Source organism: Gavia stellata, chromosome 19, assembly GCF_030936135.1.
Source record: "Gavia stellata isolate bGavSte3 chromosome 19, bGavSte3.hap2, whole genome shotgun sequence".
NCBI classification, from domain to species: Eukaryota; Metazoa; Chordata; class Aves; order Gaviiformes; family Gaviidae; genus Gavia; species Gavia stellata.
Genome location: NC_082612.1, coordinates 2,221,817 through 2,243,732, shown reverse-complemented (window position 1 = coordinate 2,243,732; position 21,916 = coordinate 2,221,817). Strand labels below are relative to the sequence as shown.

At 47.4% G+C, this 21,916-nt stretch overlaps 2 protein-coding genes across 3 annotated transcripts in view; one reads left to right on the top strand and one right to left on the bottom strand.

Annotated features, from left to right (window-relative positions):
• Positions 1-539: 539 nt before the first annotated feature.
• On the bottom strand, positions 540-9,539 carry GRSF1 (G-rich RNA sequence binding factor 1). The gene is made up of 10 exons (XM_059826717.1): positions 9,351-9,539; positions 8,761-8,905; positions 7,685-7,840; positions 7,184-7,324; positions 6,398-6,527; positions 3,732-3,892; positions 3,459-3,580; positions 2,711-2,846; positions 2,407-2,490; positions 540-672 (listed from the first exon to the last, which is right to left on the bottom strand). Exons 1-9 carry the CDS (start codon positions 9,537-9,539, stop codon positions 2,432-2,434), a joined length of 1,239 nt encoding a protein of 412 aa, XP_059682700.1. The 3' UTR covers positions 540-672; positions 2,407-2,431.
• A 5,487-nt stretch (positions 9,540-15,026) lies between these two features.
• Positions 15,027-21,916, top strand: part of MOB1B (MOB kinase activator 1B) — a 37,639-nt gene continuing 30,749 nt past the window's right edge. The window contains exon 1 of one of the 2 annotated variants that reach the window (XM_059826776.1): positions 15,027-15,062. In XM_059826776.1, coding sequence (XP_059682759.1) covers positions 15,049-15,062 — 14 coding nt within the window. In that variant the 5' untranslated portion in view covers positions 15,027-15,048. Of the gene's footprint in view, positions 15,063-15,782; positions 15,808-21,916 lie in introns of those variants that run through there. The other variant, XM_059826775.1, reaches the window with a different exon arrangement.

Sequence of the window (21,916 nt, the reverse complement as noted above, 5' to 3'; positions counted from 1 at the left end):
TCTTTCCTGGTGTTTCAGGCTCCAGTGAATGTCTCTGCCTGTAAGTACGGGATGTTGCGCTTCGTGGTGCTGCAAATGTTCAAGGCACGTTTGCTCAGGTACTGCTTGTAATGCCGGAGTGTGGCTTGACACCTGGACATTGGGATTGGGGGGAGCAGAGGGCAGTTTTTCTCATGTTAAGTTTGTTCCACACAGTAATAAAAACTTGATCACCTGTATCCTGCGTCCTGAGAGGTCTTTCCATTCCACTCTGCTTTGGCTACGCGTACGCAAGCGTTTCAAAACCAGTAACGGATGAGAGATGCTTATGCAGATTGAGAGGAGCGTGGCAGGAGGTATGAGCTATGCTACCCCGTCAGCCTGCTGACTTGTGTATGAGGCTCTTCAATCGCTCTAGTTTTGTTAATTGTGAATACTGGTGTTTTATTAATGCGTTGTACACCATTAAGCAGCTGGAGACTAGAACTGCTCCATTCTGCAGCATTTGCCATTGCTCCAGTACAGCTGCTTCTGCTTTTGCAACAGAGAATCTTTCCGAAGTATGTCAACACAATTTATTACATGCATTTACACAACGCTAAACTGAATTTTATACAGTTTATCCTTGTTATTGAGCAGCGACACTCGTACTCAATCTTTACGCTCATACCCACGGAATGTGTTGGCTTTGGCCTAAAAAGAAAGGAAGAGGAAAAAGAAAAATCACAACCTTGCTGCAGCTTATTGCTTTCCTTTTTTCAAAAGCACCACTTCATTTTATTCCGAATTATGGTGAGACATTTTTATGTGAGGCTGCGGTATGCACGTATGGGGGGGGTATTTAATTCCGCTGGGAACGAGTCCCAGCACTGGGGCCAGAAACTGTTCTGGATGTCCCCGTGCCATGGCAGCAGCGAGGCTGTGTGGGATGTAGGTCGCAGCTAAGTGCACATCTTGAATCTGCCCCAAGAGCTTATCCCTGGCCTAGATTAGAAATCCAGAGCTGCAGGGCTGCCGGGGCTGTGGGGTGCTGGGAGGGTGCCTGCCCTCCCTGCTGCAGCCGTGGGGGCCAGGACCTTGGGGAGCGGTGACCCTCATCCCCCATTTTCGGAGGGAAATTCATGGAAGTGTTAGAAGTTGGTCAGGGCCTTCTGCAAAGGTCATGTCTTTCCCGGTACAAACATTCTGCCTCATGGGTGTAGACCTGGGAAACCCTTCTTTTGCAGCAGGGAGGGCTGTCTTGTGTTCTCAGTAAGGAGTGTGACCTGATGATCACAGAAGGACAGGGGTTGGAAGGGACCTCTGGAGATCATCTAATCCAACCCCCCTGCCAGAGCAGGGTCACCCAGAGCAGTTGCACAGGAATGCGTCCAGGTGAGTTTTGAATATCTCCAAAGGCGACTCCACAACCTCTCTGGGCAGTCTGTTCCGGTGCTCTGCCACCCTCAAAGGAAAGAAGTTCCTCCTCATGTTTAGATGGAACTTCCCGTGACCAAGTCTGTGCCTGTCACCTCTCGTCCTGTCACTGGGCACCACTGAAAAAAGACTGATGTGATGGCAAGCAAGAATTGCCACACCACACTGTGCCCGCCTCTGCAGGAGGGCCACCTCCTTCCTCCTCACACCCAACGCAGCCCACAATTTTTCTCTTGTAAAGGGCAAAGAGAGAGAGACAGTTCCTGAGGGGGGAGGGGGGGGATGAACACACCACCCCAAAACACCACAACCCAAAAACTCTCCTGACACCGCATGCCTCTGCCCCTTGTTAAGGTTGTGAAAAACATTACAACCTGTTTGCATGGAAAGGAGGTTGAGTACCACACTTAGCTAGGCCACTGGCCTGCTTTTGGGAGAACGGATGGATTAAAAAAACCCCAAAACCTGAAGAATGTTTTATTTGTCAAACTCCATTGTCTGTAATGGCAGGCAATATGCTCCCCCCAGCCAAAAGACCAGTTACTGTCAATCCACAGCTGTGGAAAAAGGTTTAGCCATGTTTCCTCTTCCATGCCAGGAAATACAACCCCATTGGCACCCCTAACCACTCACACTAGCAGAGTTTTAAGGGGAGGAGGAAAACAAAAAAGCTGCCTTGCATGCTCTCGCAGGCCTCAGCCGTGAAAGGGCAAGCTGCTGCGTAGCTGGGCAGTGTCGGGGCAGCACAGCAATCTCTGCTAGCTCTGGCTGTAACCTCGGAAAGGAGCTGCTGCCCCTTCCCCACAGGACTTTTATCCCATGGACTCTGGATTCGCAGGCCAGAGGGTCCCGGCTCAATGCCTGACCTCAGATGAACTGCGATGATCCCCTTCAGCCACTCTAAATTTTAGCTTTTAAGCTAGTTGAAATCCAAAGTATCAGAAACAGTAAGCCTGAGGCACCTGTTGCTAAAAATGGAACAGTAACAACAGAGAAGAAGGATGCACTTACCAAACCTGAGACTGTGCCACTGTCACTACCAGTCTTGTTTTGCCTTTGGGTGGTCATTCAGGAATAATTCAATGGCACTGCACTCTGGGGAACAATTTGAGAGAGGCAGTCTGTGTTCAGTGACTTGTATGTAATTTTCTTTTTTCTTTTTCGTGCAAAGCCAATGTAACATTATAGGGTAATTTGGAAATCTATGCCTAAAACAATCCTTTTGCACAGGGCGTTAACAGTAGCTTGACAAGCTGTGCCAGACTACTGGAGGATCTGAGCCTTGGGGTTGTAAGATCCCCTGCTCTTTACTTACGCAGCTGTGACCCCTCCTTAGCCATTGCAGCGACTGCGTCCTCGTGGCTCTCGAAATGCACGTCCGCTTCTCCTGTGGCATTTCCATGGGAGTTGTATTCTACCATGATCCTTGTGGGCTTCAGCGGAGCAAAAAACTGAAAAGGAGGAAAACGAGAGTTTGGTGAGAAAGAAACAACGGAACAGTAACGCACCCTATTACTGAGAAACTTGATGTTTTTTCACCTGTCCCACGGTGTGCAGCCTCCCACCCTCTGTAAGCTCCTGGCAGAGTAATTCTTGACAAGACCAGCAATCCTCACACAGCACACATGTTCTGTACACGTCAAAGTCATTAAGTGCAGGTACATTCGCTCTGTGATGCTGTATACTATTAAAATGAAGTAAAATTGATACTAAAAAGATTCTGAAATTCATTTTTGTACAATCAGCTCCTCTGAAATCTAGCTAAGATTATAAATGGCTACTCAAGTCTAAGTGACCGATAATAAGACAGCCCAGCAAGCTTTTATCCAGTCTTATTTATGGAGGCGAGCAGATCACTGTTGTGCCCATGAGGCCACGGCTACCCTGTAACCCTCCGCAGGCTCAAGTTTCCAAATGCATTCAGCCTAAAGCACCGCAGCACTGAGGACTAACACAGACACAGATAAATTAAAAATTTGAAGTCACTTCATCTGTAACAATTAATCAAGGGTTTGCATCAGTAGTGACAACCGAATTTCAGTCATAGTTTTACTGTTACTCACATTTATTATGTCTTGGGCGCTAACTTGGGTAGGAAAACCCCTCATGTGGACAAAGTGCAGTGGTGAGATGTTCCCAGATTCTAAAGCATGCCTGGAGCTTTCCGTTCCTCTCCTGCACAATTCTGTGGAACGGCGGAAAAAAAGTATCATTAACGCTTGCAAATATCACCTCCCGCACATGAAAGCTGCGGACACGCAGGGTCACACTCACAGCAGACAATCAGAGTAAAATGAAGAGGCCTCAAAGAACACACATGACAGGGAGGGACTCACTATTTTCTCTTTCAGCATCGGAGCCTCCTGTGTTGCTCAATTCTCTTTCTTCAGCAACAGATTCATGTTCTTTTCTCACTTTGGGGTAGGTCACCATCTGCTTGTCATAAGGCACATGCCTTTGCATTTGATGCTTTCTACTTACATACACTTCTATATATCTAGAATTCAAAGGAAAAGATTACATGGCACATCCTGTGCCTCTGCAAAGAACTCAAAGGTTTTGAGAAAGTACCTTCAGGACGTTCTCCTACCTCAGCTCTGCTCATGTACTGGGTGTGAGAGCCATGGTGTGGCAAGCAACGGTTTTGAAGAATTAATTCATTTAAATTGCACAGTTATGCTTATGAAAGCCCTTTTCAACCTGCAGTGACAGCCACTCTCCTATATAAACCCACACATTGTGAGACAGATCACCAGTTTGGTCTGGACAAAGCCTTCAGATTACAGCCTTATACAAAGTTCGTGTAGAAGTAGTATCAATCGCTTACAAGCCAATATTCTGTTTTGTCGCAGAAACACAGATTTATTTCCTCTGAAAAGTGTTTTCTAGTTCTTTCAGTACTATGCACCCCTTTTGAGCAGCCCAGTGCCTGAGGCTCTTTTCCCCTCCTTGCATCTCTGCAAATTGCACTATTCCCATCTCTACAAACCCCAAATTAAAAAAAACAAACACAGCCAACCCCAAAACAGATTACTGAAACAGGCAGACACAGAAGATGCACAGGGTCATATTAAATACTTCAATGGAGCTGGTTAAGATTTTACATATTGCTGTGAAATTGATGGGATAAAATGTAACGGACTGTGTGTAGAAGTCGTGGGTATAATACACCAATATGTAATGCAACGTTAAGGGACTCTAGCAAGATCCCATGTACGCTGCAGAAAGGGGAAAAAAAACCAACCAACAAACGCTTATTTGCAGGTTTAGTCAAAGTGTAACATTATAATGGCTTCTATGTCTATCTACCTGCCCCAGAGCTGCCCTTAACTCAGAGCTGCCCGTGCTAATCTTTCAAAGCTGGCAACAGTAGCAGGTGGGCCTCATACAAACATAACTAGCAGTGTTAAATGAGGCGATTTCCACGGCACTGAAGGAATAATGTGATGAAGAAGAGAATATGGACATCAGAGTGAGAAAGCTTTCCTCCCTTCCTAAAGAGACTGGCTGCAGTAAGGGAAGTAACGCCACGTACAGGCTGACAGAGCTTACAGCTCAGCCCCCATGAACCCACACTCAGTACTGCTCACAGCTGAAGGCCATTTCAGGATAAAATTGATAGCCCAGGAAGAATGAACGAGAGCAAGTTGACAGCAGTTTTGGAAAGCACTCCATTTCTTGGCTAATCACACAGAAACAGAGGTTTATGAGCTCAGGTAGGTAAGTCAGATCAGCTCGTTTGATTGTGACAACAAAAAAATTAACGGTAGATTGAGAATTAATTAATCTCTATGGGAGAGTAGGGAAGTATGTCAGTTAATTCAATTATTGGGCACACCTACAGAGCAGCCTTTTTCTTTTAATATGGGCTGGGGGACAAACAAGGAAATGCAGGCTGGGAACAGGAAATAAGGAAATAAAAGAAAGGAAGTGCTCTTTAGGAGAAGCAGTAAGGCTTGGAGAGGTCTTTTGCTCCCTGGTGTTCAGAAAGAGAACTTAGTGGGTTATTAAAAAAAAATACTCATAAACCTCAGCAAGTTAAAAGCAATCTTAGGTGTTTTTTCCTAAGTGCAGCTCAGGATTCGGGGGAAAAAGAGGCATACGCTTCTGCTTGAGAAAGAGAGGCTCTTGTGAGAAAATATGGCCCAGGGCTCAGTGCTCTGGAAGAAAATGGTTCAACATGGATTCCTGAGGAAGGACAGCCCAGGGGGACATGGTCCCCGAAGAGCTGGGTGACTGTATCGTGTCAGCGAGCAACTGTCGGGAACGGATGTAAGCCAGAGGTGAGTGGTAGGCTGTGCTTTGTACGATGTATTCTCCAAGTGGAGACTAACTGTGCCTGGTACTGGGCCAAAGGGAAGGGTGAGCGTTGCCAGAATTGTGGAAAGCACCAGGGAACCTGGTGGAAATCTGGCAGAGGCAAATGTCTGTAGGAGGTGCAGGATCCCTACGCACTTGTGACTGGGCAGGTGGTGTCTATCTAGTGTTCCCCACTCTGAATGCTATCACCCCATTTTTGTTGGAATGAGACTGACTGCCTTCAGAAATACTTAAAAAGAACTGAGACTTTCTCTGAGAGGCCCCAAATTCCCCCAAGCTACGAGCACTGAAGGTGCCTCTGCAGCACACAGAAGCCTGCAAAAGGCTTAATTTTCTTTTCCCCAGTTTTGTCAAGGTTCTAAAGACATCACCAGAGGAGGTGATGCTTGGGTTGCACAGAGTATTTCAGAGGGTACTATTAAAAAATAAATGTTTTAAGCCACAAAGTAACAGTCTGACACCACTATGAGAAAGATACAGCTATGACTTCTACTGAAATTTGAATCTAAAGTCTTGAGTTCTAGATTTTAAGGGTAATAAAGGCAGAAGCTTCCTTAATAATAATGTGAGTATGGGATAGCCTGAGATGAGCTGTTTCACCTGGTAAGAAGCAAGCTGTAAGTCACACAGCATGCTTCATAATATTTTCTTCCACACTTGAGAACCCCCGTGAAGTACCTACCTATTTCCCATATATTCCCTGTGTCGTAACAGGGCTTTAGCTGCCATTTCAGGAGCTGCAAACTGCACGAAAGCTTCTCCTGTTCTTCTTTCTCCCCGGTAAACGAAAGCTATGTCAGTTATTTTCAAACCTATGGAAGGGTGGGGAGAAAAAGGCATTTATGTTATAGTGAAACTGTGCCATATCTCACTGAATGCAGGCAGCAACCACCTGGACTGCTCTAGCACTAGGTGTGGGACGTGAGCGTGCGAACATACCCTTTGCAATACTTGCTCAGCTAAGAACTGGTGCAGTTAACTTTCACAACCATGAACGAGCCAGTAATAAAGCTGCCAACAGCATCTTTTTTAAGTGGCATATCTGATCTGTCATGATTATACAGCTGTGAATACCCATGCTGCATTCACTTGTACCATAACAATCATACAGGCATTTTCTTTGCTTAACTTCCCCAAATTATGCACTGGTAGCAATCCAATTGCAGATAGTAGGATCTAGGTTCCTCTCTTTGCTTCCTCTGGCCCCAAAAAAGAGTGCTGCAAGTACTGATCCTAGGTTAGACCTGCAGAAAGTCAAAGGTGCAAGAAAACCTTGCAGTCAAAATCTTGCTCTGAAAACTGTAGTTACTTCTAGCTGCAGGGGGACAGCAACTCCTTACACTGCTGAAGGTGTTCAAGGCTGCATGTACTTTTGCTTTTGTCACTTAGAGGAACAACAGCCTATCTAGGCATCATATTGGAGAAGTCAACACCTCCTAACCAAAGAGCACAGACGAAGCTGAATTACCTGAGAAAAAATCTGCAATATCATCCTCAGTGGAGCTGAACGGAAGACCTCTGAGTAGTATAACTCCGTCATTTATGGCTTGTGACTCATCCCGCAGACTTTGTAGTAAGCCTTCTACATCACTATCGTGTACTTCAAAAACTGCAAGGAAAATGGGCACAAAACATATTTTTCCCTCACGGTACTCAGAAGGCGGCACTCTGCAGGCATTCTTCTAAGGCAGCTTTTCCCCCCTGCAAAACTTGATAATGTTTCCTCCCCCACCCCATGCTCTGTGGTCCTGCAGTGGTGCCCCTCACTGCACAAGCCCCTTTGCTTTTCCTGTCCAGCCTAGGAGCTTTTGGCTTAATGGTGCCTTGTTGGCTAATTTGCTGCTCTGTTCCACTTCATGCATCTCCCCACACTGCCCCTCTCACCCCAGCCCGCTTTATTATTCAAGCAGTTCTTATTCACTTCATCATGAGTTTTCTTCCAATGTAACTTCAGCTGTTTCAAACCCACCTTTCACGTAGCGTGGGCCCATATACCTCAGGTGCTTTTCCAAGGCTCTCTGCACATCGGCTTTCGACTCCAGCTCGATCAAGGCATCTCCCCTGCGTCTCCCATCCCTGTTTAAGAGGAAGTGTATGCCGTTCTCACCGTTTCGAATTCTACAGCCTGGAAATCAAGGAACACACGATACAGAAACATACGCAACTGCACCAAACATGGGGGGGTCTTTAGATCACAGATGAAAACTGAATATTATGCATAGAGCTATCCCCCTCAGCAGTGCTAAAACACAGTCTTGAAACAAAGGATAGGAAATGCCTATTTCTAACCTTAACTCTAACACACACTGCTTATCACAGATAACAAACTGATAATAACAAAATGATAACAAACATCCATTAGCTTCCACGGCTGTATAACTGGGTAATACATATTCTCATATTGTTGGTAAACTTAATTGATTGAGTTATCTGAAATCAAGAACAAATGCTATAATCTTCCAGTCTGTACAGCTATACTCTGCCTGCTCTGTGTTCCTTTCCCCTAGGACTTCAAACTGACTCAATTTAGTTCGCCGGGTTATTAAACAATTTAAAAACTTGGATCTGACCATCTAGTCTACTCTGGAAGTCGTATTACAGCATAGAAGGATCCGCCCTGCAAAGGTATGCACAAGCCTATTAATTAGGATCAGAAAGCAACACTGAAGTTTAAACTAGTAAGTAAAAACCACTCTAGGTTGTTTAACAGAGGGGAGTTGGGGGGGCAAAGCCAACTGTAATGGTCTTGAAAGGAACCACTTCGAACTGGATTGTCTTTACTGTGGAGACACCAACTAAGAAGGGGAAGACTGGCTCAATTAGATGTAAAATGCTGTAAGGTTGAGTTTCGAGTCATTGTCCAGCGGTTTGGAAGTTGATTATTTGTTTTATACGCGTAAATAGTGAATAATTTTGCAGCAATATTAAAACCCCATCTTTCTCCGGCCAACCATTATTTACATTTTCTTTCTGTTAACTAATCATTAACTATTGGGTTCCAGAACACCACACAGTGCAGTTACGTAGGAAAAGTAACTCCCGTACTATCAAAAAAGGTAAGCACGTCTTCCTCGGTGCATGAGAAGGGGAATCCTTGTGCCCTGATGAGAAAGACATTGTCACTCTCTGCCTTGGCTGACTCCGGTTCCTGCTCCGAGGGGTGACCTTCCTGGGACGGTGCATCGGTAACCTGTCACCAAAAAGAAATAAAAAGGCCCCAAATGAAGAAGCGGAGGGGCGCAGGTTTCAGCAGCGGCACCCAGCTGTGTCTGCCGGCACACGGTGCGCGGGCCCCGCGCAGCGCGGGCGGGGAGGGGCAGGGAGGAGCAAGGGCACATGGCGGAGGCCGCAGCCGCCCCCCCGCTGGCGCGGACAGGGCGCGGGGCCCCGGGGCTCGCCCTGCCCGCCGCCCCTCTCGCCCGTGGCCTCGGGCCCCGCTGAGCGGCCGCCGTCGCCCCGAAGCGGCGGGCGCTGCCGCCGAGGCGGCGGGGCACCGCCGGGGGACCGCCCGACTCCCGCGCAACGGCGCAGGTGGCGCCCCCCGCTCCGTCCCGGGCCGCGGCCCCGCGGGTCCCCTCCCTCTCCCCCCGCCGCGCGCCGCCGCCATCTTAGGCCCCGTCCCCGCGGGTCCCTACCTGGCTGTAGCTGCGGACGGCAGCGCAGAGCGGCGCGGGAGCCCGCGGCCCGCCCAGCCCCGGCCCGCGGGCGGCGGCGCAGGGGAGGCTGCGGGGGGGCGGCGGGCGCAGCCAGGGCGGCAGCGGCGGCCGGCGGCCGAGCAGCAGGGCGGACAGGCCGCGACGCGCTGCAGCGGCGGCGGCGGCCATGGGCGACGGGCGGGGGCTCGGGGGCTCCGCCTCCCCTTCCCAGGAGGCGCCGGCGGCGCCGCGCGGCGCGGGGTGTCCGCTCCCCGGGCAGCGGCTCTTGCGCGCTGCGCTCCGCTTCTCGGCGGCCTGAGGGGGCCGGGGCCGCGCGGCCTCCGCGCCGGGCCGCTACTCACCGCTGTGTGCAGGCCGCGGCTGCCCTTTCCCCACTCGGAGAGCTCGCGGCGTGACAGGAGGAGGCGAAACGATGCCGCCGGCGAGGGGGGAGGCGGCGGGGAGAGCAGCGGGGCTGTGTCCCGTCCCCTTGTGCCGGGCAGAAGGCGTTCAGGCCCTGCGAGAAGCGGGTTGTGAATGAAATGCTTGTTAGCTGGCACAGTTGAACAGAGGAGTGTCGTTCAGGGATTCACGACTGGCTTAAGCTCGTTTAGAGTTTCTGTCAGCGCTGATGTTCTTGTATTATTTTTTTTTAATCAAAACCGGAAGGAAAAAAAACCCCACAGTATATTTGTAAAGTTTTAAGTCAAGACTTAAGCATGACAACCCTTTTACACCCCTTCCCTGTTGATAAGAGGGCTGATTTTCTCCCCCTCGCTCCCATCCTAGCTTGACGGTGTCCTATGTTAGAGGCAGTCCAGGCTGAACCTGTTTCCAAGGAACATAGCACTTCCAGATGATCCGGAAAAACTGTCCAGTGGTTATTGCTGCATCTAAGAGGGATAAGGGGGAAGGAGCTGCCGCCGGCTTGTAAGTGCATACATGGGGAAGGCAGGTCACGCTAAATCCAGAAGAAAAATTTTTAGGATGAAGCAGAAAGAGCAGGAAGAGAAAAGGCAAAAATAACCCCCCACCAACAGTGGAGGAAGCCAAGGGAGACTGTGGAGGCTCCAATCCCAGGTATGCAGGCAGGTATCTGAGCGGTTGTTCAGAGAGAGGACGTGCCAGGACTTAATGGCATGTGGACCCCAGGAAGACGGTAACATCCACGACAGGAAAGATTTTCCTCTGCTGTCCAGCATCCTGTAGTTCTAGTCTTGGGATCGCCAAGTAAGAGTTGCGATCTCGAGTCATTGCAAACTATTACTCAAAATACGGTCTTGGGTTTTTCAACAGAAGTCTTCCAGCTTGTAGTACTGCCAACCCATTAATTTCTCAGAAGTCTTGAATGTTTCTTACCACCGTCTTGAAAATGTTAACAAGTCATTTTAGGTCATCTCGTCGCTGCCAGCTTTTGCTTTTATAAACTACTTCATGCAACAAACTTTCATATGACAGACCACTACCTTGATAATAGCACAGTCTTGTGACAATGGCACTCTCAATCTCTTTCGAATTTTCAAGGTAAATCACGTACTCTACACATTTTCAAAGGAATGCTGACCTCAGTGCTCAAGTGGATCGCGTTCTGGTTTTTCATAGTCTACATGTCGGGTTTCTCTTCAAAACCTTCTTTAAATAAGCGAGCGGATGTTGGAGGAGCAAAAAAATTAAGATAACTCTAGGAATTCCTCTTGAACACTTACCTTTATCTAGATTGGCTTTCATGCTTTAACTTTAATTGAGTAAGCAGATCCCTGAATCTTACGGACCAAGGGAATGTTACGTGCATTCCTCTCTTGTGAACCACACAGAAGGCATGGAGGAGTCTCTTTAAGAGATGCACATCTTCCATCCATTTTTCCTTCAATATATTTGCTTCTCGAGTACAGTAAAAAATATCCCACTGCTGTTTGTCTCGTAGCTTGTCAGGGTGTGCGAATTACCTTTAGAGGGCACCGTTTTCTTGGGCATCGGTTGGCACTGAAGTTTTCCAGGAACCTCGAGACTTCCTTAGCAAATGTGAGGGATCAAAGCCTCTGCACCTATGATCAGAAAAAAAAAATCATCCTAGGACAATGGAATTTGCATTTATTCACTTGACAGAACTGGTGTTGAATGAAGGCTACTTATGCGAGGAAGTCTGTTACCATAAGTAAAAATAAAAAGACTCGGGAGATGTCCCTCCATACTGCTGTTGACCAAGAGGTTAGATTTATCTGCCTTGGAAGATGCCTTTTTCAATACCTAATGTTAAACAGGTTCTTGTTAAGAATAATTAATACCAGCTATTCTTTAGTTTGATCAGAGGAAAAAGAAAAATCTTCTGAGTTGATACTACAACAAATGTTTATCTTGGGAAACATTACTTATCACTCTGTGTCATCTGTTATCAAGAAAAATTGACCTTACATTCTGTTGTGGTATTGTCCAAAATTATTAATTTAACTATAAGTTACTCGAGCAGTGGGGCTTCCTCCATTTTCTATGCAAGACGAGCCTGTTAAACAATCGCTCGTCTGCAACTGTCTCGGCATTCGGCAGGAGGTAGCGTGCTTAGCCTGAGCGAGCCCACCAACTCTGGGAAACGGAAAGGAGAGCGTAGTTTGCATGGGGACATTTAAGTAGCGTGAACCCCCCTGCAGACAGTGTCCACACCGTAAACACTATTGAGATTTGTGCAGCAGGTCCTCCAGAAATCATTTCTTTCTGAGACGTTATTACTACAGTGTATGGACATTGTAGCAGGAATGACACATACCTGAGCGCTGTAACAGTGCTGAAGGCAACAGAGGGCCGAATTTGTTGCTCTCTCTACAGCCCAGCAATAGCAAGGCTGCTGAGTTGTACTGTCCCAGCGCCAGAATTACGGTGACTCTCAGGACCGCTGTATGATAACCTCATAGTTCCTGTGATTTCTTCATGTGTTGCGTTTTTTGTAGAGAGTAATTACCAAGTACATACCACAGGTTCGATCTGATATTTATACTTAAATGCTTCACTGCATTTCTATCATTAGTCTTCTAGGTATTGCTTGTTCATCAATCAAATCCCTTACCTTAACGCACATACAAGTATGCAATTATAAAATGGATGGATGCTATGGGTTTAATCTAGAATGTGGGGAGAATGTTTACAGAGCTTAGTATTTACATACTGTGTTATTTACATTTCAAAACAAAATTTTGTTTCCTTTTTTTGTATTCCCGATAACATACATATTAAGTAGTGTGACTTTAATTTTTGATATTTTTTCAGCTGGCATGTTCTGTGTTTACCAAGCTGTGCTGCAAAAGCTGGAAACTTCAGGTCAGGACCGAAGCACTTTGTCAGCTTGAGGGCCCTTTCAGAGTAATTCTTTAAGCTCTACAGTATAACGGATAAACCAAAGTGACAGACGTGAGGCCACCGGGGCATTCACTGTGCCTTTCCTGGAGCAACTCAGCGGTTCGACTCTTATGTAAGACTGCAGCATGCTGCCAGTCCCTTGTATCGGCAGCGTCTGAAGCGAGCACTTCATGTGACCCTTAGTGATCCCGAATAGACCAATATTAATGCGAGACATAAAATGTACACATTACATAACCATTTCTCCTGACAGCTGCCCAGGCCAAGTATTTCCTACTGACTGCTGCAGTAACAGACATTTAATTTTAACTTGCCACTAAAATAAAACACTCTGTGGGTAGAAGGAAGCGTATGGGTGGGAACAGAGAACGGAGGTTATTCATGTTCTAACATGAATGTGTCAGCAAGATCAGCAATATTTTTTTGAGTTTGATTTACGTGGCCAACTTAGTCTGACAGCATCTCTTAAAAAGTGCCCTGAGACGCATTTCATGCCTACTTTTACTAATACAGCCAAAAGGAAAATTGCAAACGTCATGAAATGCTTTTTAATTACGCCTTTGCTGCCCAGTAAAACACTTGATTTTAAAAGTGTCCTAAAAAAAATAGCGTAATTTTAATTTTACTTAGAAATGCACTGACCTGGCAGACTGACTTGGTCTGAAGGACAGAGCCAGAAAAGTAGAAAATGCAGTTTCAGCATTAGAAAACACGAGAGAAGCAGACAACTTGTCAGTGTTGCCACGTAAGGCATTATAGCTGACACCCCTTATGTGCCGTACAGAAACTTAATGCTGTGCGGGTTTGTAGCGTGTTTCGATGTACTGAATTTGCCTGATAACGAATCCGAAAGTCATCAGGTTTTCCTCTGGCCTACCTGCAGCAGCGCGGGCGTTGTGGGGTTGCCAGGGCTCGCAGAATCCCCTTGGGGCAGGAGGGAATCTCTGGGGGTCGTGCTGCCTGGCCTGTCCCCTCTCTGAAATCCAGTTGGCTTCTTATTGACCTAAACGGAGGCAGATTTTCATGTGAAATTACACCCTGGGATTGTAATTTCTGCCATGCAGAGGTGGCACTTGGATGTGGCTGAGTCTACAGTGGAATGTTTGATAGGAATACAATATTTTATTTTGAAGCATTCTGGATGATGCCGTCTATCTTTGTTTTCCCTGGAATGTATAAACTGACCGAGACACAGCCCAAAATTAAGAGCATTGTTCCTGGTTTGTGAATGGGAGGTAGCACAGTCCCCAGACCCCAAAACCACCATCATCTGGTGTCAAATGAGCTGCCGGACATCTTTTGCAATGCACTGTGCACCGTCGGTTTGCACTTCACGGAACAGCCCTCTCGCCTGGGAAAAGCACGCTGTGTCATAACCGTTACCAGCGAAGACTCAGTTGTGCTTATTTGAAAACTTACGCCGAAATGATACTGTGACTACGCTGGACGTTAAATTTCCACAAATGGGAGGACAGGTAGTTTTCAACCACGCTCACGCAGAGTGAGGTGGTTCGGGGCAGAGTTGGGTACCTGAACCCTTTGTCATGCAGCTGAAGAGTGTGGAGAGACGGGGTAGGGAAGCCTGGATGGCATAAATAATAGGATTGTAGTGTGTTTTGAGTCCCTAGCCTGGCACGCTGAGGCGAAGTGAACCGCTCTGTTGCTGCACCCCGCAGGAGGCAGTTTGGGGTAGAAGAGGGAGGAATACTAGCGGGCCGCACTATTGCTCAGGCACTTTTCATGGTTCCCCTGTGACATTTGGTAGGTAACCACGGGGATTTCGCTGCCAGGACTACCTAAAGGCTGTCAGGGGCATTTCTGTTAGGCCTGTGGCCGAGCGTTGCCCGGTGGCCGGTGGGACGCTGCAGCCTGGAGCGGTGCAGAGGTGTGTCGGAGGACAGTGGCTGGCGGGAGGCCGCCCCTGCGCTCTGCTCCCTTCGGGTCACCCAGGGCCGGGAGAAATGCTTCCCGGGCTGCTCTGGGGGCAGAGGGGGCTATTTGGGGGGACCGGGGGATGCCTGGTTCGGGGGTGTCTGAGGGGAGAGGGGGTCTTAAAGGGGGGATACGGGGATAGCCGAGGGGGATGGAGAGCCGTGCCCGCGCACCGCCGACCGCCGACCGCGACCCTGAGGGGAGCTCCCGGAGGGGCGGCAGTGGCCGCGGGGACTGCTGGGGGCGATGGCGGCGGGCAGGGCCGCGGCGGCGGGAGGTGGCGGCCCGTGTCCCCGCCCCGCGGCGCTCTCCCCGCACACGCCCGCCCTGCGCCGCCGCTGCCATTGGGAGCCGAGCAGCGCCGAGCCGAGCCGAGCCGAGCCCAGGCAGCTGCCGGTCCCGCTGCGCCGCCATCGCCATGAGCTTCTTGTTGTGAGTAGCCGCGGAGGGGCCACGGCGGCGCGTGGGGAGGAGGCTGCCGCTGCCCCGGCCGTCTCTCCTGCCTGAGGAGGGAGAGGGCTCCCTTCCTCCTCCTCTACCCCGTCCCGCCGGGCAGGGCAGCCCGCCGAGGTGACGCGGCCGCCGCCGCCCGCCAGCCCTTCCCGCCTGAGGGAGCGGGGCGGCCGCTCCCCGCCGGCACGGCGCCCCTTTCCGCACCTCTCCTCTGCTCTCCGGCCCGCCCCGCCGGCGGAGCAGCGCCCTGCCCGCTCTCTCCCTTTGTGCCCCGGTCCCCCGGGGGGCCCCGGCCGCGCTGGCGGCTGCAACGGCCGCCCCCCTCAGCCGCGGGAGGTGGGAGGTAACGGCCGCTCGGGGCGGCCGCGGCTCCGCGCCGCGAGGGCGTTTGGAGGGCGGCGGGTGGCCGTGGGAGCGGGGGGCGACCCTCCGTATCGGCCGGGCGTCCGGAACGGCGGGGAGGTGAAGCTGAAGAGCGGCCAGGCGGGGCGAATAAATCCGCGCCAGGCTCGGGGGAGACCTTCCCGGCGTGTGGCAAGCGCAAAGGGGTCTCGCTGGAGGGGCGACAGCAGTCTCCAGGACAAACCACCGACCTGCTGGAGCCTCCTTTTATCTTTTTATAATGTTTTCTTACTCATAGCAAGGGCGGTATGGGCAGAAGTTGCTGCCCGTAGCGTTATCTGCGGCAGAGGAGTTAAAACTGGATGGCGTTGACGCAGCTTTGGTGAGCAGCAGCCTTTAAAAGTTAATTCCAGGTTCAGGTCATGGTTGCGCAGATGACTGAGGGTGATCCGGTACAACCGTAGCGAGCGAGGGGTGGCTGGCAGGGTGCGCGCTGCTAATGAGAAGGCAATTGTTTACTGCGGCTTAAAAAAGCTCCCTTGGGAATTGGTGGCAATTTAGGTGCGTGCAAAACCTTACCTTTTGCAATTTTGCTTCGTAGACAACAACAGAATGAACTTTGGTCCCTCCCCTTAGGAACAAAGACGAGGTACTTCTGACAATTAACATAAACCGGTTCAGTGACCTATTAATTAAAGGGAAGATGTGCTCTAGGGAGAGAAGGGAAATCCAAGCAGCTGAAAAAGGCGCCCTTGCAGAGCCAAGCTCCATTAAGGCCTTCGCCCCGCTGAGTGTTCTTGCACGTTCGGAGTTACGTGCGAGCAGTTAGTGGGACCGTTGCCATAATATCTGACAGTTGTTAAAGGCTTATATTGATAACCACCAGATGTATATGTAGCCTGCTTTTAGAGAAGATACTTTATCTTGGGAACTGGAGTGTTCTAGCAAGTTGTGTTCTCATGGAGACAACTAACACCGACGCTGGCTTCCTTCTAAATCTCTGCCGCACCAAAGCAGCCTGCCTCTTGCTGCGCTTGTGCTGCCTTACCCCAAGAGAGATTTTGAAAGACACCTATCAGCTGCAGGGTGGAAATTGCAAATGGGAGGTGGGTACAAATGACTGTCCATGGATTCAGGCGCGGTGCTCCTAATGAGAAGCCCAGCTGTCCCCCTCCTTCATAATTCTCAGCTGCTGCAATGGAGAAGGGGGGACAGGGTTTCGAGTACAACGGTGTCCTGGGAGTCTGGTTTGCAAATTAGAGAGCCTCCTTCTCTGTGGCATTTGGCTAACTGGTAACAGAAAAGCATGAAACCCTCCACCCTCTGTCACAGGCAATAATGAGATGCTTGTTTCTTTTTCCAGACCCTTCTGAAACAGAGGAAGGCAAACCTTTACTCCCACCTCCGCTGTTTCAAGTGGTCCTGCTGGATGAAATACAGAAATGGAAACTGAAGTGATTGCATGGCAAAGCTAGAAATGTTGGCAAAGCTGTCTCGGCTGTTGTTGGCAGAATGTTGTAGACGGCACCTAATTTGCTCATCTGCAGTCTAGAAATGGATATAAAAAAATAATTTAAAAATATGCCTGGTAGGCCTCAGGGAGACCAGGGAAACTTTCTGTGTTACTGGCAAGTAGTTAGGTCTGTGGTTGTGTTTTTTTTTTTTAAAGTATCCAGAAAGTTAGCATCACCTTTTGTCAGACTTGAATTTCGTGTTAACTTGATAGAGTTATTCAAAGATAGTGTTTGGATGTTCACACTTTTACAGATTCAGTAGTACAAACCTGTATTTTGAGCTGCAACCCCCCCACGTTTTCACAGTACTTTTTACATAGTTTTTCATAGTACTTTTTCACCCCCTTTTTCACCGAGAGTTTCCTTGGTATGGAGGTAGCAAAGTTGATCGGTTGTCCATGCTGTTTTCTCTGCGTCAGTGATACTGTTCTCTTTTTGAACCCACAATAAAGATGCAGCTGATGAAGATTGTCCTTGTGCGCTTAGATTAGAAACATTTTCTAAATTGCGGTGAACCTGTCACGCAGGTTTATTGTCAGTAACTTGGCTGTAGTTTGTCAGTTTGACACTCCAGTACGATATCAAAAGCTGTGTTCTGCTTGCAGGCTTGCTTGTTGTCAAATAACAGGGCGATTGTGCTTGGATAACACAGGGTGCTTGGGGGCCCCCCTCCCGGGCCCGTTGCACGGTCCTTGTCCGCTGACAAATCCATTGCTATTCTTTGCTGTTGCTAGGGCCAGTGACATATAAAGCTACATGGTGGCGGGGGGTGGGAATCAAGGGAAACCATTGTCTTTTCTCGTTTTGGGTAACATTATAAAAAGACTGTCTTGTGAGACGAGTCACTGAATTAATACAACTCGGTTTTGACAGCAGTTGTTATTTTCAGCGCCACTATTTTCTCTTTCTGATCTGTTTCTTCCTTTCTGAAAAGACTTTATAAACCTCTCAAATGGTTGAATAGGTTATCCTGAATGTTAAAAAAAAAAAATAATTAAAAATGGGACTTGGACTAGAAAGTATCTTCAGTTCCAAAAAAATTCAGCTTGATAAGTTCTCTCTAAAAGGAAATTACAGCATAGTTGCGGATAGTTTAGCTTACATCTCCAAGGAAAAAAATTAAAGATAGTTCTGGTAGGCGTGCCATATGGTAACATGCTTGTGTTATCCTACGCTGGCAAAACTTACATAAAAAAGAAGCTAGATGAAAACCACTGATTTTTAAAAGGAAAAGATTCAGTTTTATTACTGAAGTTGTGAAATTGTCTTAAGAAAAAAAGCCATCTATGTGTCAGTAAATCCTTCTCAGAAAATTCCAGCGTATAGTTTTTTTAAATGCGATTCATGTAAGTAGTTTTAGCTGATGAAACTTTGAAAGGCTAAGAGCTGATGGAAACAGCAAGTAAGGGTGAGGACGAGCAGCTGTTGTTTCGGGCGCATAAGTTTATGAATGAATGCAAAGTTAACTTGTAATCCAAATTGGGGGGAAAGATGTGCTCTTTTTTCTCTGTCTTGTTATACAGCGTGGCGGAGCCTAGCAGCTTCCTCTGATGGTACGTGTGGGTTAACGTTTGGGGTTTTTTTAATTGAAATAAAAACATAGTTTGTGCGTATATGTATGTGCAGAAGGTGCAGCGGGACGTTGCTTTTTTTTTCCTTACATGTCTTGCAGAGTAACACCAAAACCAGAGCTGGTGTGTTTGTTTCCAGACTGACAAGCATTGTGGCCTTCCTGATTTCCCAGTCCGCTCCTGATCTTGAAGAACATCATGGCTGTTTGTTGTTTCCCCCTCCTCAGCCTTCCTAGATGCTGAGGAGCTGCTACTTACCAAATGAAAGCTGTTTCTAAAGTGGGCAGTGTTTTTCAGCTTACTGTAGCTGGAGAGCAACCGAGTGCTTCGTGAGTGCTCCTTCTGTAGTTAAAAGTTGGCGGTGTGGTGTTTATCTCCTCTTTATCAAGGACTCCCACGGAAGACTGTTAGGCACTTCTAAACTGGAATTTCAGTCACTGAAAATCAATGTGTAGGCATTTACGAACTGTTAGGAATGGGAAATATATGCTTGTCGAACATGCAGATGTTTTTCTCCCTGTATTTTAACGTACTGGTTTCCTTCAGCTTTAGCTTGATTAGCGTAAGACTACCATGCAGGCTGTGTTCGTAGAGGAGAGATCAGGGTAGAGGCTCTTGACACATGAATGTGTTACTTCACTGTAAAATCTGTTGTTTAGCCAGTGTGTTAGAGATGCATTCATTTTCTTAGTTTCTTCTTTTTTTTTTTTCCTCCCCTTTTCTTTTTGGAAGAGTACTTTGAAAAGTCTCTTGAGTTTGCCTGTGAGTAAATTGGAGAGAGAACTGCAACGTTATTGCCAACTTCTAAAAGAATTTTTTTTTTTTTTAAGTCTTGGTAACAGTAATTTTGAGTTTTGAGGGAAGTAAAAGGATTCCTTAGAGGTAGAGTTTATATGGAATGATCTCTGAGAATGAACTTCACAGAAAGCAAAATGTTTTTTTTTTTTTTCTCTTCCCTGCCCTCCCCCCCCCCCCCCCCCAACTGCTTATAGCTTTCATTGGCAGTGTTAGGTTAATGGTAGGACTGGATGATCTTAAGGGTCTTTTCCAACCTAAATGATTTCTATGATTCATTGAATTATTAGCTGTAGAAATATATGCTCTTACGTGAAATTTGTGTTAAATGTTGTTGAAGCACGTCACTTTACTTGTAGCGTTAACTCTGTGTTTAATTCCTGTTTTGAAATGCTTGCTGTCAAAAGATGTGCCCCTCAGCTGGCAGCTGGTCTCTCACTTTCAAGGGAGGGAGCACCAAGGAACAGAAAGCTTCCAGAAACCACAGCAATGAAAAACTTACCCAGAGGTGTTCATGTTGCCCCTTGTGCTGCCTGGGGTACAATTCATTTTACAATTCCCGGACTCTCTTGAAAAAGGCCTTTTAAAGTGCTTGTCGCTCTGCTTCCCTCCTCATTTATCTTCCCCGAAGACCCCAAAACAGTTTGTTAGGGCGCAGTTTGCTGATAGGATTAAGCTCATTGAGGCACTTCTCATCCTTCTAATGGGCTGGTTGAAGAAGCTAAACCAGCAGAAAACTATTAATTCCTTTTTGGTGGGATTAGTTTTTTGCTAATTTAGTTACTTGGTGTCATTGCGTAGTGACATGAGGGATGGTGCGGGAATAATGGAAGCAGCGGGAGCGTCTGGACAGGGTAAAAGAGAGGGAGGAGGCTTCCTCCTTTTTCTGTGCAAACGGGCAATCCATTAAGCTTAGCTGTGTCGCCAGCCGAGGCCTTCAGACTTCCTTGGGCTTTGTGTGTGCCTTACTACCTGTTCAGGTAGTTGAGTTCTTGCCATTCCCCTCTCAGTGACTTTGTTCGTTCTTGTCAAGTTTGATGAAATGTCCACTTGTCACGGTGAACTAAGCGGCCACTTTCAAAAAGTAGCTGGTCAAATTGGCGTACCATGAAATGGAGATAAATTGTAGTCAGCGATGCCCGAGTGCTGCTGCCTGATCGGTGAGGTTGGAGGTAGAGGGCTGCGAAGCTGAGTTTACACTGTTGCCTGGCTTTTATTTCACAAAGAACGAGTCTGCCTCGGAATAACAGAGCTGTGTGGGTCAGTTCAGGCTGTAAGATGTCCGAGCTTGGAACGGCATTTGGAAAAGACCTTTTGCCCCTAATACTGTATTCTGGGGAACATGTAATTGATGAAGTGAGCGACTGGCGTTTACAAATCTTCTTAGATGCTTCCTTCTCAGTCTAGAAGCGTTAGTTTGGAATGGAAAAAACCAAAACAAAACCCAAACATACCAAGAAAGGCATTGTTCAGTGTGAAAGTTGTGTTGACTACCTCGAAGTGATGTCCGGTCTTAATTGCTTCCTAATTGTTTGCTTTTATGCCATAATTGTTTTCCCTTGTTTGTCCTTCTCTCTTTGTGTTTGCAATGTAAGTGAACCTATGCAATTAGCTATTTACATTTGTCAGATGAGAATAGTGGTGGAACAAGGATCACTTTCAGAAGAGGATTTGTGCACGTGTAAAGTGGCTTGGTTTTTAATCTTGAAAAGGTGCCAAAAGCATTTGATAATTTTCTTTCAAGTCTTTGGATTTAGGACCTCTTCATGGCAGCAGACAACCGTGGCAAAGACAGCCCAGGGGTCACAGTTACATCTTATGCTGTATGTGTCCTGAGAAATGCATAGTCTTTTTTGATCTTGTTTGAAAAAGGATAAAATATTAGAAGCACTTGTCCACCGAGGGGTGGCTTAAGAGTTGCAAGCGTGGTAATACGTTGTTGTGCCCAAGGCTGACAGAATGAAGCTGCTTTTTTTTTTTCTTAAGAGAACTAAATAGCTGCATTTAATTATGCCACTTTAAGTCTTCCATAGTAAGCAATAAGAAGGATAGTGCTGCCAAAGCTATCAATAAGCCTTTGACCCACAAATCAACCTAAACCGCAGGATAGGCTTTGTGATGCTTTTAGCATTTGTAAACTAAGCCACTTCCTATTGGAGTTGACTTACAATGAACTTGCTGTTTGGTTTTTGTCTTTTTCTTTTTTTTTTTTAAGTACACAGAGAGGGAGATTGTGGGTTATATATTCAAACGCTGTAGAATCTGTTTTCAGCTATAACTGAATATAACTTAATTGGTTTTCACAGACTTCTAAAAATTTTTCTAGCCTGTAAATTTAATGATGCGGCATCATCAGGATCCAGTGTTTTGCTTTGTCATCTCTCTGTGTGTTGCTGTTTTAAACATGGCATTTCCTTCCCTTTCACTTCCATAGCACTTCTGTGGCACTAGGGTAATGTTGGCTGTCGGTATCGTGGCTTCACCTGCTGCGTGATACATGAACGTGACTAAGAGAGATTGTGATGGATCTATTTGTACTGGTGTGAAGGGCCATGCTGAGCTGTAGGAAGGTCAACAGAGGTAAATGATGCTGAAAGCGTCTGGGAGGAAA